The sequence below is a fragment of the Oncorhynchus mykiss genome, chromosome 6 (assembly GCF_057628025.1).
Source record: "Oncorhynchus mykiss isolate SJ-2025 chromosome 6, ASM5762802v1, whole genome shotgun sequence".
Lineage (NCBI taxonomy): Eukaryota > Metazoa > Chordata > Actinopteri > Salmoniformes > Salmonidae > Oncorhynchus > Oncorhynchus mykiss.
The window spans coordinates 30,428,940-30,444,571 of NC_143027.1; the positions used below are offsets into that span (position 1 = coordinate 30,428,940).

The following is a 15,632-nucleotide window of genomic DNA, read 5'->3' on the forward strand; positions in this document are numbered from 1 at the left end:
ATGTTGACATTACCAAATAGTGAGGGTTGCAAAAGGATGTTCCTATTGTAAGCATTATAGGATAAATACTCATGTACATTTAGTTGGATCACAAAAATGAAATCTAACAATTGTACATTAAATGAATACATTTAATTAATGTTCACATTACTGATTGAAAGGGTTTCTCAACAGGAGGTACATGTTCACTAATTTCTTCAAGACACTTTGCCACTTACATTTACTATGTTCTTCCTGATTATGACTGATTGTATATGAAGATACTATTACCTACAACTGAAAAGTCACATTTCAAATGTAAATTGTTATACTTGTGGATATGTGCTTAAATAGGTCCAATATTATTTAAAGTCAATTATTTACATTGCTTGACTAAATTACTTACTGTACTCCTAACAGCCCACCCAGTGCAAATCAAACCTGACATCAAATCATCTCAGTGTTACAACAGTCTACCAGAAGTGAAAATCAAGGAATTAAATATCCAGAAATTTTACTCATTGCTCAGTGCAATATCAGATGACCTGTAAAATGAAGTTGACAAAATATTTAATTTAAAACTGTGGCAAAGAAAAGTCAAAGGCAATAGTGCAATCAGTAACAAGTGCAATACTAAAACATATATTTGGCAGTTAAATCATCAGCTTCATCCATGGAGGGAGAACTCTGGGAGTGGTTCTCAGCTCTAGTTCCACATCACCTTCTGGCAGAAGTCTACCATCTGGAGTTGTATCAAAATGAAAATAAAACCAGATCAGAAATAAGGCAGCAAAGCATTGGTGTGGGTCGGGTTGTTTTTCAGACAACACACCACGGGCAGACATGTCCTATATTTTAATTTACTTATAGCTTAGGTTGTTGTATTAGATAAGACCATGGCCCAGTTTCCCAAAAACATCTTAAGGCTAAGTTCGTTAGAACCTTTGTATGAGCATAGTTAAATCGCCAAGCTGTTTCCCAAAACCATTGTTAACGTTGCAATTAATCAAATTTAAGGAAGTCGTAGCCTGCCTCAGACCACTCGTAGAACAGCTACAGACATGCTCAAATTTGTTGGCATCCCTCCACAAAAGACAAATGCACAATTTTCTCTGTAATAACTTGAAACTGACCAAAATAATTGGCATCCACCATTGTTTGTTCCATATTTAATATAAATCACTTTGCTTATGATTTTTTTATTCCACTTATTGTAAATAAAACAAATGGCATAGAGAAATTATGGGACCCATAACTTCATTTTGTTGCACAACCTTGAGGCAATCACTGCAATGAGAGGACTGCACCTGTTAACAGGTAGTTTGGCCCACTCTTCCTGAACAAACTGCTCCAGCTGTTTCAGGTTTGATAGGTGCCTTCTCCAGACTGCAAGTTTCAGCTCTTTCCATAGACGTTCGATAGGATTCAGATCAGCACTCATAAAAGGCCACTTCAGAATAGTCCAATCTTTTGTTGTTACCCATTCTTGGGTGCTTTTAGCTGTGTGTTTAGGGTCATTTCCTGTTGGAGCACCCATGACCTGCGACTGAGACAGAGCTTTCTGACACTGGGCAGTACGTTTAGCTCCAGAATGCCTTGATAGTCTTGATTTCATTGTGCCCTGCACAGATTCAAGGCACCCTGTGCCAGGCGCAGCAAAGCAGCCCCAAAACATAACCAAGCCTTTTTTATTTCACCAGGTAGGCCAGTTGAGAACAAGTTATCATTTACAACTGTGACCTGGCCAAGATAAAGCAACAACACAAGAGTTACACATGGGATAAACAAACATACAGCCAATAACACAATAGAAAAATCTATATACAGTGTGTGCAAATGTAGTAAGATTAGGGAGGTATAAAGCAATAAATAGCCCATTGTGGCAAAATAATTACAAATTAGCATTAACACTGGAGTGATAGATGTGCAGATGATGATGTGCAAATAGAGATACTGGGGTGCAAAATAGCAAAAATAAATTATTTGGAATGAGGTAGTTGGGTGAACCTCCATGTTTCATTGTCAGTATGGTGTTATTTTCTTTGAAAGCTTCATTTTTTCATCTGTGAACAAAGAGCTGATGTGACTTGCCAAAAGCCTTCAGTTTTGACTCATCTGTGCAAAGGGCATTCTCCCAGAAGGATTGTGGCTTGCCAATATGCATTTTTACAAATTCCAGTCTGGCTTTATGTTTTTCTTTCAAAAGTGGAGTCCTCCTGGGGTTTTCTTCCATGGAGCCCACTTTCGCTCAAAAAGCAACGGATGGTGTGATCAGAAACTGACGTACCTTCACCTTGGAGTTCAGCTTGTATCTCTTTGGCAGTTATCCTTGGTTCTTTTTCTACCATTCGCACTCTCCTTCTGTTCAATCTGGAGTCCATTTTCCTCTTGAGGACACGCCCAGGGAGGTTGGCTACAGTTCCATGGACCTTAAACACCTTAATAATATTTGCAACTGTTGTCACAGGAACATCAAGCTGCTTGGAGATGGTCTTGTAGCCTTTACCTTGCTTGTCTATTATTTCCTTTCTGATCTCCTCCTTTGCTTTCTCTGGTCCATGTTCAGTGTGGTGCACACAATGATACCAAACAGCACAGTGACTACTTTTATCCATTTAAATAGGCTGAATGACTGATTACAAGATTGGAGACGTGTAATTAAAGAAACTAATTTGTTTGAAATATCCCTAAATCCAATTATTTATATTTTCTATGGTGTACCAACAAATGTGTCCAGGCTATTTTTGAATATCTTTGTAGAATAAGCAATAATTCATCTCTTTTCACAGCTTCTTTGCTTTATTCTATGACATACCAAGGCATGCAAGTATTCCATGATAAAATAGCTTTAATTTAATCACTTTTCAGGAGGAATTAAGCATTATTTCAATGAGCTGTAAGGGTACCAGCTGTTGTTGTTAGTTTGTCGTTAGATGCTTTTATACACAGAAGATCTTCGCTAAACATGGAATCACATGGTTTATCCGTCTCTGACCGCACAATAAAAAAAACTAAGTTGAATAAAGTTGACTACAAATACAAAGTTGCCAATGTCTTTGCAGTTGATGCAAACAAGCAACGTACAGTATAACATATTGAAATAGCCTCCATTTCATGTTCAATCAGTTGAGTTATTTTGCTACTGTCTAGGCTACTGTCTAAGTCATCTCAATATTTCATGATGTGTAGCCTAGCAAGCCTAATGTGCCAAATCGGTTATTTAGTGCATTTTGATTGGGTAAGCATTATAATTAGCCACCTCAATATTCACAGCCGTAGGTGGTAATATCTCCCTAGGAGCTGATCCGTCAGTATTGTGAAATAATTTGAATGTTAAAGATTTGAAAAGAGAAACCTGATCCGAGAGAAGCACTCCCAGTATTGACACATGCTCCAACGACGCACTTAGCGTCCGCTCTCTCTGCATGGTTTTGGGAAACGCATGTTACATCTACGATCGTTGTGGGAAAAATGCATCGTTAAAAACACTCGTTCTATCGCAATCAGGAAACCGGGCCCATGGCAGATCTAGTTTACTTACACCACACCCCTGAGCAGTTTTCAAGTCCCTGCAGATGTAACTGGGTCCCCAGGTACACTGGTTCTTCCCCAGAAGATGCTGCTCTTTCACAGCAACACACATATCAGCTCTCTGGAGGACAAAGAGATATTCACTGAGTGTATAAAACATTATTAATACTGAGTTGCACACCCTTTTGCCCTCAGAACAGTCTCAATATGCTGAGGGCATGCTCTACAAGGTGTCAAAAGCGCTCCACAGGGATGCTGGCCCAGTTTGACTCCAACTCCACAGTCATGTCAAGTTGTTTGGATGGTGTACCATTCTTTTCTTATTTGTTTTACATTTTACCCCCAATTTATTGGTATCCAATTGTTAGTAGTTACTATCTTGTCTCAAAGGCATGTGTCCTCCGAAACACAACCCAACCGCACTGCTTCTTAACAGCGCGCATCCAACCCGGAAGCCAGCCGCACCAATGTGTCGGAGGAAACACCGTGCACCTGGCGACCTGGTTAGCGTGCACTGCGCCCAGCTCGCCACAGGAGTCACTAGTGTGCGATGAGACAAGGATATCCCCACCGGCCAAACGCTCCCTAACTCGGACGACACTAGGCCAATTGTGCGTCGCCCCATGGATCTCCCGGTTGCGGCCGGCTGTGACAGAGCCTGGTCTCTGCCCTAGACCACTGCGCCACCGGGGAGGCCTGGGTGGTGGAACATTCTTGACACATGGGAAACTGTTGTGTGAAAAACACATAACCCTGTTCAAAGGCACTTAAATATTTTTCACCTTTTGAATGGCACACAATCCATGTATCAAGGCTTAAAAATCCCTCTTTAACCTGTCTCCTCCCCTTCATCTAGACTGATTGAAGTAGACTTAAAGTGATATCAATAAAGGATCATCCCATTCACCTGGTTCAGTCTGTCATGGAATGAGCAGGTGTTCCTAATGTTTTGTACACTCAGGACAAAGTTTTGTATAGTCAGGTGATATACGTTTTTACATTTATTTTATTTAACTATGAAAGTCAGTTAAGATCAAATTCCTATTTACAATGACGGCCTACACCGGCCAAACCCGTACAACGCTGGGCCAATTGTGCGCCGCCATATGGGACTCCCAATCACGGCCGGTTGTGATACAGCCTGGAATCGAACCAGGGTGTCTGTAGTGAAGCATCAAGCACTGAGATGCAGTGCCTTAGACCGCTGCACCACTCTGGAGCCCATACTAACTAAGACAAGACTCAGTCATCTTACACACAATCAAACCACTTGTCAATGGGACAGTGGTCATGGTTAGTAATTAGAAGAAGTGGTCTGGGGATTATAGACACTGTAGAGTCAGAGGAGGACCCGCTCCTACGGCTGGATGGGAATGGTTTAATTACCTCACATGTATCCGGAGCATCCATTTGGCTTCCCAGAACCTTCTGTAGTCTGGGACCGTAGAGTTTGGTGAACATTTCACACTGGATAGAACACAAAGACAGGCACAATGAAACTGACTTCAATGCTTTAAAACACAACTGAAAGCTTTTTCTTATTGTTGTATCTTACGGCGACTACAGCACAGAGCACTATATTTAGGCCTATTCTCCTTCTACGCCAGATGAAACTGGCGTAAGCTCTGTGGGGCTTCTAAATAAACATGTAGGGGTTAAGGGGTGGATGTAGGGCATAGGGGCTGGGCAGACCTTGGGGATGGCATTGGGGTGCTGCAGGCAGACAGACTGGAGGAAAGAGGAGGTCTGAGGTTCAGTGGCGTTGAGACCCAGGTGGAGCCGGCTCAGAACCGCCAGCGTACGGCAGGAATCACAGTCAGAGGGGAGGGGCATCTCTGGAGAGGGGGGGTCAGGGTTACAGAGGGCTACAATGTGGAAGAGCAGTGCCAAGGGAGACAGAGATAATCTACAGATCAAGGAGAGCATGAACGATGAGGGTAGAAGAGGAGAGAGTAGAAAGGAAATGTGTAGCCCACATAGTCATATCAGTATGAGACCACACACATTTGACCTTATGATTGAAACGAGAGCTCTGGTCTGACCAAATCACCCCACTCACCCATGCTGGGGGTCTCCTGGAACAGACACAGGTGCAGCAGGGCACAGATGGAGTGAGGGGCGGCTGACGACAGCAGGAAGTCAACAATCTCCTTTCCATACTTGTTGATGAAGTCGTCACACTGGTCTTTGTAGCTTGCAGGCAGGAGGCCACACACCTCACCCATTAGCTTCACTATGGCATCCTGTAAGGGTCAAGGGTGTCCAACAAAATGTGTCTGCGTGTTAGTGAGTGTGGACACTTGTGAGAAATATATAGACTTATTGAGAGAGTTACCTCAGTCTTCTCTGTAGGCAACATGCTCTCCAGTTTCTTCATAAGATAAACACAGAAGGTACACTGTGGGCTGATCTGCACCTGGAGAGGAGATCAGCTGGTGAGAGAGCATTCAGTGCAGACAGAAAAATGACAAACCATGCAGAACTAGAAAAACACATTGACAAACAAACAAAGAAGGGTAGGGAAGAGACTTCCGTTCCTAGACTGTACAAAAGTTCAGCGCTCACACTCACCTCTGGGCTGGTGCCTGAGTCAAGTACAGCATTCGAAAGATCGATGTCATTGAAAGTGGGAGGAAGCGGTTCAGGCGCTTTTCTCTCTGAGCGGACAGCACACAGGCCCAGGACCATACACGTCTCACCTGGCTTCTACAGATATGAAGGAGAAAGAGAATTGATAAGTCCTTATGTTATAGAATAACAACATTATTGCCCATGATACAATGTAGGAACATTTTTGGATGGTAACGTTGTAAACCAGACTTTCCTTTCTCTGCATATTTGCAGTTCTCAGGCACTCACCAGTATGCCAGTGAGGTACTGGAGGGCTTGGGGCAGGTACATATGCACCTGGGACATACAGTGGCTTTGAGCCTCAACTATGGGGAGGCGCAGACACAGGGCATCCAGGGTGTTGTGGATCAGCTCCTAAACAATTAACATAGGTACATATACAGTTACAGTACACTATTGGTGGCTCACTTTGTTATGGGGTGAGATGCACAATGACATGTCAATTTGACATCCTTCTAGTAGACTTTGTTTCAAGCGCAGAGTTCAACTGTTGACTGTCTATATTTGCATAATAAACGGGAACTGAAAGATGGGGGGGAGATGGGAACAGTAAACGGGAACTGAAAGATGGGGGGGGGGGGGACAGAAGGCTTTTTTCATATTTACTTGAAGTACCACTTTCTGGTCAGGGTGTTATCTGCAACTCTGGCTACAACTATAAAATGAGAGAAGACATACTTCAGCAGAATGGGTACTCACCTGGGTGTCAGTGTTGGAGATCATGTCTGTGAATAGCTCAATGATCTGGCTGCAGTCTGAGCAGATGTCAGTTGTCTGGTAGATGGGGAAGGTCAGAGGTCAGCGAGTAACTATCAATTAACATTTTCAGTCATAACCCCCTACATCTCTAACCTAACAACCACATGCTCTACAGTTCAGGTATGGAATCTCTGATGAAAAAATGCGCACCGCAACAACTGTCTTTCTGAAGTTGAAAAATAACTTGTTTGTAGTGTGTGAAAGTACAGGCTTGGTGAAACAGGCTTGGTGTTACTAGAAATATGTGGCCAAGATATGGAGTTTTCTATAGATGTGATGAATGCTTTATGAACCAAGTACTGGGCTATATTCCTTAGAATAGAGAATACAAGTTGTATACAAGTTGTACAATTGTTAACTGTTAACAGGGGACTACTTGAGTTAACCGGTGTAGTTTCCATCAAACCTGGTCCTGGAAGAGACATGTTAGATCTGTTGTTTTCACACATACAGCCATTTATATCTTACTGAGGACAGCTGTGTGATGCCCAACTTGGGCCTGGTAGGCTCACCGATGACCATGGTCTCACCTGTGAAGATCCCACAGAATAAACCACAGTTTAGTTTGTTAGTATAAATAAAAGTTGTTAACTAGGTCAGATGCAGACTTTAGTACGAGACATCATTTCTATTCAGATATTGGAACAAGGCACTAGCCTGGGTGCCAGTCTTGTTTGTGCTCTCTTGCCAACAGCTATGTTTCCATGAACTTGTCCAGAGATTTTTTCTTTCTTTCGCCAATTAGAAGGTTTGCATAGAAAATAAATGCGACAATTGCCTGCTTGGGTGCGTTCCATTTACATATTGTATTTTTATTTTTTTAAACAGATGGACGTAATGACGTCACACATATAAAAATAATAAAATCTGCAGAAACCTAGTGTCGAATAAAAATGTTGTGGTTGAAATGTTTCCATTACATATTTAAGCAAATTGCGCATTAATAAATTGTCAACATCCTGTATGCCCTCCCACCTATCTCCATGTCTCGGGTAGCTTGCAAAAGCAAGCATGGATAGAATGCAATTGACTAAGATTTGCCATATTGTAATAATTGTGCCAACGTATCGCCACGGTCCGTGCAATGGTGAAACATGCACTCCTGTAGATCTAAAATAATTGAATGGTGAAACATGCACTCCTATAGATCTAAAATAATTGAATGGTGAAACATGCACTCCTGTAGATCTAAAATAATTGAATGGTGAAACATGCACTCCTATAGATCTAAAATAATTGAATGGTGAAACATGCACTCCTGTAGATCTAAAATAATTGAATGGTGAAACATGCACTCCTATAGATCTAAAATAATTGAATGGTGAAACATGCACTCCTGTAGATCTAAAATAATTGAATGGTGAAACTTGCCAATCAGAAAAGCAAAGCGATTCAGGTATTCTTAAAAGTCAGGACAATTATTGTCATGCAAATAAACATTAAATTTATATGAAAAAAGATGATTTTGCAAGCAGTAGACATTAAGAATTAAGTGTGGAGTGGAGCTTTATATACTGAACAAAAATATAAACACAACTGTGTGAAACCATTTCAAAGAGTAAGTAAATCAGTCAATTTAAATAAATTCATTAGGCCCTAATCTATCGATTTCACATGACTGGGCAGGGGTGCAGCTATGGGTGGACCTTGGAGGGCATAGTCCCACCCACTTGGCAGCCAGGCCCAGCCAATCAGAATGAGTTTTTCCCAACAAAAGGGCTTTATTACAGACGTAAATACACCCCCCCTCCCCAGCATTCCCTCAAAACATCTGTGGCATTGTGTTGTGTGACAAAACTGCACTTTGTCCTTTTATTGTTCCCAGCACAAGGTGTACCTGTGTTTTGTGTGTATTTTTTTAAATCAATGATCAGGCTGTTTAATCAGCTTCTTGATATGCCTCACCTGTCAGGTGGATGGATTATCTTGGCAAAGGATAAATGCTCACTAACAGGGATGTAAACAATTATGTGCACAACATTTTAGAGGAATAAGCTTTTTGTGATTTTTTATTTCAGCTCAAGAAATGTATTCCATTCTGTTAAGAACCAGACCGCATCATGTCCCAAATTTAAAACGGCCTAACGTATTTCTGCAATAGTTGCAGAGAATATGGTATTCTATATTTGCACAGTAAACGGGAACTGAAAGATGGGGGAGGAAAGGTGTGACACCAGAATACCCTTTTCATATTTATCTATATCTCGGTCTACAAAAATGCGAGTTGCATAAACAGACTGGTATACTAATCTGGCAAGAACCAGACCGTGTCATGTCCCAAATATTGAACAGGCCTAATGTAATCTACGTTTCGCAAAGAAAAACCCACTGGGCATAGACGTCTATCAACGTTGGTTCAACGTAATTTTGTTGAGTTGATTGCACCAGTATGTGCCTAGTGGGAATGAAGCTAAATATCTTCCATGATCTGGCATTACTAATTAATGAAAAAAGCACGACTGCTTCATAGCGCAGTTTTAACTGATGAATTTGTGCAGAATCCCAGGTCTAATTTTGTAATTGTTCATATATAGTGACAGCGACTCGTTAGACAAGGGTTTGCCAAAAAGACTGTAAACATAGAATAATATATAAGCTAGTCAAGTAGCTACTTACCAATACAAAAAGATGCCATGAAGATCAAGACAATCAATTGTAAAAACGCCATTGTAAGGGAGGACAGAGAATGATTTTCCAGTCGGTCCTTTATAAAAGTGACCGTAGTATGATCTTTCCGATGGCTATGAATACGGAAGCACAGATTAGAGACGGAATAATGCGTTTAGACCATAGAGTTAGATAGAGGACTCTTAGTGCCCCAAAGCCTATGTTAGCATAGGCAGCGCCATTGAGGACTTTCATAATTTTGAAATTGTCAACTGGGTGGGACTTCCTATTACAGCGTTTCCCAAACTTGGTGTACGTTTTGCTTTTTGCTCTGACACTACACAGCCGATTCAAATGATCAAAGATGTATGATTAACTGACTATTTGAATCAGCTGTGTAGTGCAAAACCGAGTTTGGGAAAACCTGCCCTATGGGTTAAGGAAGGATCACATAATTCCATCCATAGCCAATTAATTATACTTGTGAGTTAACATTCCATAACTTCAGGTGGCAGTAAATCGCCAATCTTGGCATTATACCTGTTCCAACAACTAATTCCAGGTGGCAGTATTCACCGGTTTAGTTTGTTTACCAACTCATAGAAGTAGTAGAAGAATAAATTTGACTACTTCAAAATGGAAATGGCCTCAATTGCACTGCCCGTGTACTTACGGACGCCATAATATGAACGATACAAAGAAGAGTCCTCTATCATTCTTTATGGTTTAGGCAGAGTCGAAAAACAAGAGTCACATGTTATGGCTTGCTGTGTCAAATGTTCCTTACCAGGAGTGTATCCACTACCTTATTCGGTTGAAAAACGTTTCAAAACTATTTACTCCAAACGGAGAACGTTTTGCAACGCAAACGAGAGTTTCTATTGGCCTATATTTTGGGTTCTCATGGGGTACAACCAATAATTTATATATACACTAAAATACTAATAGGGGGCGCTGTGTTGAAGCCACCTTTCCTCCATCTTGGCACTCCCCTCACCGTTGTAAAAAATATTTTGGAAGCTATAGTTTCAAGTTTTTATGTCACATGCACAAGCACAGTGAAATTTCTTTCTGCAAACTCAAAACCCAACAATGCAATAATCAATAACAATGTAATACTAGAAAAACACCCAAAAAAGAAGAAGAAATATGAGGAACACAATAAGGAAGCAAATAAGCATACTGTACAGGGTCAGTTACAATACCATATTTACAATGTACAGGAATACTGGAGGTAGATAAGTTGACTAGGCAACAGGATATATGCTAAACAGAGTAGCAGTAGCTTGTATGTGAGTGGGTGTGCATGTGTGTAGAGTCAGTATAAATGTATGTGGATATTATGTGTAAGTGAGCATATTATGGAGTGAGTGTGTGTGTGAGTGAGTAGGGCCCTGTGAGTGTGCAGAGACAGTGAACAACTTAAAATAAAAGGTCATTAAAGATACAAGGTTAACTCAGATATACAGTTTTGTTAGCTATACTGTGGGGCAAAAAAAGTATTTAGTCAGCCACCAATTGTGCAAGTTCTCCCACTTAAAAAGATAAGAGAGGCCTGTAATTTTCATCATAGGTTCACTTCAACTATGACAGACAAAATGAGAAAAAAAATCCCAGAAAATCACATTGTAGGATTTTTAATGACTTTATTTGCAAATTATGGTGGAAAATAAGTATTTGGTCAATAACAAAAGTTTCTCAATACTTTGTTATATACCCTTTGTTGGCAATGACAGAGGTAAAACGTTTTCTGTAAGTCTTCACAAGGTTTTCACACACTGTTGCTGGTATTTTGGCCCATTCCTCCATGCAGATCTCCTCTAGAGCAGTGATGTTTTGGGGCTGTTGCTAGGCAACACAGACTTTCAACTCCCTCCAAAGATTTTCTATGGGGTTGAGATCTGGAGACTGGCTAGGCCACTCCAGGACCTTGAAATGCTTCTTACGAAGCCACTCCTTCGTTGCCCGGCGGTGTGTTTTGGGATCATTGTCATGCTGAAAGACCCAGCCACGTTTCATCTTCAATGCCCTTGCTGATGGAAGGAGGTTTTCACTCAAAATCTCACCATACATGGCACCATTCATTCTTTCCTTTACACGGATTAGTCGTCCTGGTCCCTTTGCAGAAAAACAGCCCCAAAGCATGTTGTTTCCACCCCCATGCTTCACAGTAGGTATGGTGTTCTTTGGATGCAACTCAGCATTCTTTGTCCTCCAAACACGACGAGTTGAGTTTTTACCAAAAAGTTATATTTTGGTTTCATCTGACCATATGACATTCTCCCAATCTTCTTCTGGATCATCCAAATGGTCTCTAGCAAACTTCAGACGGGCCTGGACACGTACTGCCTTAAGCAGGGGGACATGTCCGGTACTGCAGGATATGAGTCCCTGGGGGCATATTGTGTTACTGATGGTAGGCTTTGTTACTTTGGTCCCAGCTCTCTGCAGGTCATTCACTAGGTCCCCCCGTGTGGTTCTGGGATTTTTGCTCACCGTTCTTGTGATCATTTTGACCCCACGGGGTGAGATCTTGCGTGGAGCCCCAGATCGAGGGAGATTATCAGTGGTCTTGTATGTCTTCCATTTTCTAATAATTGCTCCCACAGTTGATTTCTTCAAATCAAGCTGCTTACCTACTGCAGATTCAGTCTTCCCAGCCTGGTGTAGGTCTACAATTTTGTTTCTGATCTCCTTTGGTCTTGGCCATAGTGGAGTTTGGAGTGTGACTGTTTGAGGTTGTGGACGGGTGTCTTTTATATTGATAAGTTCAAACAGGTACCATTAATACAGGTAACGAGTGGAGGACAGAGGAGCCTCTTAAAGAAGAAGTTACAGGTCTGTGAGAGCCAGAAATCTTGCTTGTTTGTAGGTGACCAAATACTTATTTTCCACCATAATTTGCAAATAAATTCATAAAAAATCCTACAATGTGATTTTCTGGATTTTTTCTCATTTTGTCTGTCATAGTTGAAGTGTACCTATGATGAAAATTACAGGCCTCTCTCATCTTTTTAAGTGGGAGAACTTGCCCAATTGGTGGCTGACTAAATACTTTTTTGCCTCACTGTATATCATTCTTATTGCTTGGGGATAGAAGCTGTTGAAGAGCCTGTTGGTGTTAGACTTTATTCACCGGTACTGCTTGCTGTGTGGAAGCAGAGAGAATAGTCTATGGCTTGAGGGGTTGGAGTCTTTAACGATTTTCTGGGCCTTCCTTCCATACCGCCTGATATAGATGTCCTGGATGGCAGCGAGCTCGACCCCAGTGAGGTACTGGGTTGTCCACACCCCCCTCTGTAGCGCCATGCAATCGAGGGAGGTGCTATTGCCATACCAGGCAGTGATGCAGCCATTCAAGATGCTCTCAATGGTACAGCTGTAGAACTTTTTGAAGATTTCAGGGCTCATGCTAAACGTTTTCAACTTCCTGAGGGCGAAGAGCCATAGTCGCACCTTCTTCACGACTGGGCATGGGTGTTTGGACCATTTTAAGTCTTTAGTGATTTGGACACTGAGGAACTTTAAGCTCTCGACCTGCTCCACTGCAGCCCTATCGATGCGGATGGGGGAGTGCTCGCCCCCTCTTTTCCTGTAGTCACGATCAGCTCCTTGGTCTTACTAACGTTGAAGGAGAGGTTGTTGCTCTGGCACCACACTGCCAGGTCACTTCCCTCATCCCTATAGGCTGACTCATTGTAGCCGGTGATCAGGCCTACCACCGTTGTGTCGTCAGCAAACGTCAGCAAACAAACGTGCGTAGCCATGCAGTCGTGGGTGAACAAGGAGTACAGGAGGGGACAAAGCACATACCCCTGTAGGACCCCCGTGTTGAGGGTCAGCATGGCGGAGGTGATGTTTTCTACCCTCACACCTGTGGTCGGCCCGTCAGGAAGTCCAAGATACAGTTGCAGAGGGAGGTGTTTAGTCCCAGCGTCCTAAGCTTGGTGACGAGCTTGGAGCGGACAATGGTGTTGAACTCTGTAGTCAATTAACAGCATTCATACATAGGTATTCCTCTTATCTAAATGCATTTAAATGCATTTATTCATGCATTTATTAGCTAGAAATGCATTTATTCATGTCTGCATTTGAATTTGCTACATTTATTATATTACAGACACCTTAAAGCATACTTTTAAATTAAATTATCTGAGTTAAACATAAAAATAAAAATGTAAATATATATTTAAAAAATCCTTAAAGTATACTCTTTTTTAGATTACTAAAGTTACTGTCCCCACTACAACAAAAATAGTTCAATACATGTAATTTTTCCTATGAAAACATTTAATTTAAATATTATAGAATTCCTATGGAGGACTGCTCCTACTGGGGACTGTCAATATGGCCAACAGATGGCTTCAAAGCCTCTCAAAGAACAACAGATGCCTTTCTGTGTTTTGCAAACATTGCCACGCGAGGGCGATGCACTTCAAGTTGGTGGCAGAACAATGGGAAGTTCTTATAGAACGCCAGCAAAAAAAGCATATTTTTACATGTTGCATATGGATTATGTTTGGATTTTAAGGCTCGTATGAATGTCCTGCTTAAAACCTGTTACGGCTAGACGTTCCGCTAGCAGAACGTTTCGACAACATCCAGTGAAATTGCAGAGCGCGAAATTCAAATTAAATTATTAGAAATATTTAACTTTCATAAAATCACAAGTGCAATACACCAAAATAAAGCTTAACTTCTTGTTCATCCAGCCACCGTGTCAGATTTCAAAAGGCTTTACGGCGAAAGCATACAAATACATGAAAATCATATTTCAACCAAGCAGGTGCGACACGAAAGTCAGAAATAACTTAATAATTCATGCCTTACCTTTGAAGATCTTCTGTTGGCACTCCAATGTGTCCCAGAAACATCACAAATGGTCCTTTTGTTTGATAAACTCCTTTTTCATATCCCCAAAATGTCAGATTATTTGGCACGTTTGATTCAGAAAAACACTGGTTCCAACTCGCCCAAAAGGACTACAAATTATCTAATAAGTTACCTGTAAACTTGGTCCAAACATTTCAAACAACTATCCTAATCCATCCTTAGGTATCCTAAAACATAAATAATCGATATAATTTAAGACGGAATATACTGCGTTCAATAGCGGATAAAATTGGAGCAAGCTCCAGGTCGCGCTCTCCAAACAAAAGAGTCCAATTGGCTTGACACTCATTCTGAATAGCTGTACTTCTTCATTACTCAAAGGAAAAATATCAACCAATTTCTAAAGACTGTTGACATCTAGTGGAAGACATAGGAACTGCAACCATGTGCCTCAAATCTAGTCACCCATAGAAAACCAATAGAACCAATAGAAAACCAATAGAAAACACAGTGACGGTTTGTCCTCGGGGTTTCACCTGCCAAATAAGCTCTGTTATAATCACAGACATTATTTTTAACAGGTTTAGAATCTTTAGAGTGTTTTCTATCCAAATCTATCCAAATTATATGCATATCCTAGCTTCTGGGCCTGAGTAGCAGGCAGTTTACTTTGGGCACGCTTTTCATCCGGACAAGAAAATACTGCCCCCTATCCCAAAGAGGCTTAATATAATGTTTGGGTCATCATAGCAAATCAACTGCATTATACCTAAAAACACTTCAAGCAGAAAAATGGCTCTTTGGCTAGCTTTTGCCACAGCCTATATCAATGAGCTTTAGCATTCTAGTTAACAAGTGCTGTATCCAAAACAGTTATTTTGCAGTTATTTTGCAAAGATCACAACCAAATATAATATTAGCAACTGTGAAAGCAAGAATTAAAACATAATTGAAAGCTTGATAACCCAAATTTTGTTTAGAAGTAATAAAAACGTTAACCTAAGCTATGTTGAGTGGGCGCGCGCATCTGTGTGTGACGTCAGTGTGACGTGTACTGCACACTCCACACTGAATCATCAACCCAGGGTTTATATATATTATTGGGTACTACAGTTACAAATAGAACAATGGTTGCAGTCCCCCCTCAGCCCTTGCGCTAGAGAATATTCCCTTGGGGGAATCCCCGTCGAAACCATATGCAGTTTGATTGCCATTTTAAGTGGAGGTCCAATTCACTACTGTTGCCCACTCTGCCCTCCATTCAGCTCCAGGGAGCAAGTGTAGAACTTTGA

The 15,632-nt window shown here is 41.2% G+C and overlaps 1 protein-coding gene across 2 annotated transcripts; it reads right to left on the reverse strand.

Annotated features, from left to right (window-relative positions):
* Window positions 1-113: 113 nt before the first annotated feature.
* On the reverse strand, window positions 114-9,779 carry sftpbb (surfactant protein Bb). 2 transcript variants are annotated; one of them, XM_036979817.2, is made up of 11 exons: window positions 9,517-9,779; window positions 7,369-7,430; window positions 6,841-6,915; window positions 6,370-6,495; window positions 6,082-6,216; window positions 5,846-5,926; window positions 5,570-5,753; window positions 5,203-5,345; window positions 4,897-4,977; window positions 3,521-3,631; window positions 114-721 (listed from the first exon to the last, which is right to left on the reverse strand). In XM_036979817.2, the coding sequence occupies exons 1-11, from the start codon at window positions 9,566-9,568 to the stop codon at window positions 686-688; spliced, it is 1,086 nt and encodes a 361-aa protein (XP_036835712.1). In that variant the 5' UTR covers window positions 9,569-9,779; the 3' UTR covers window positions 114-685. The 2 variants fall into 2 exon arrangements, with proteins under 2 accessions (XP_036835712.1, XP_090093703.1); XM_090237577.1 differs by lacking the exon at window positions 3,521-3,631.
* Window positions 9,780-15,632: the final 5,853 nt, after the last annotated feature.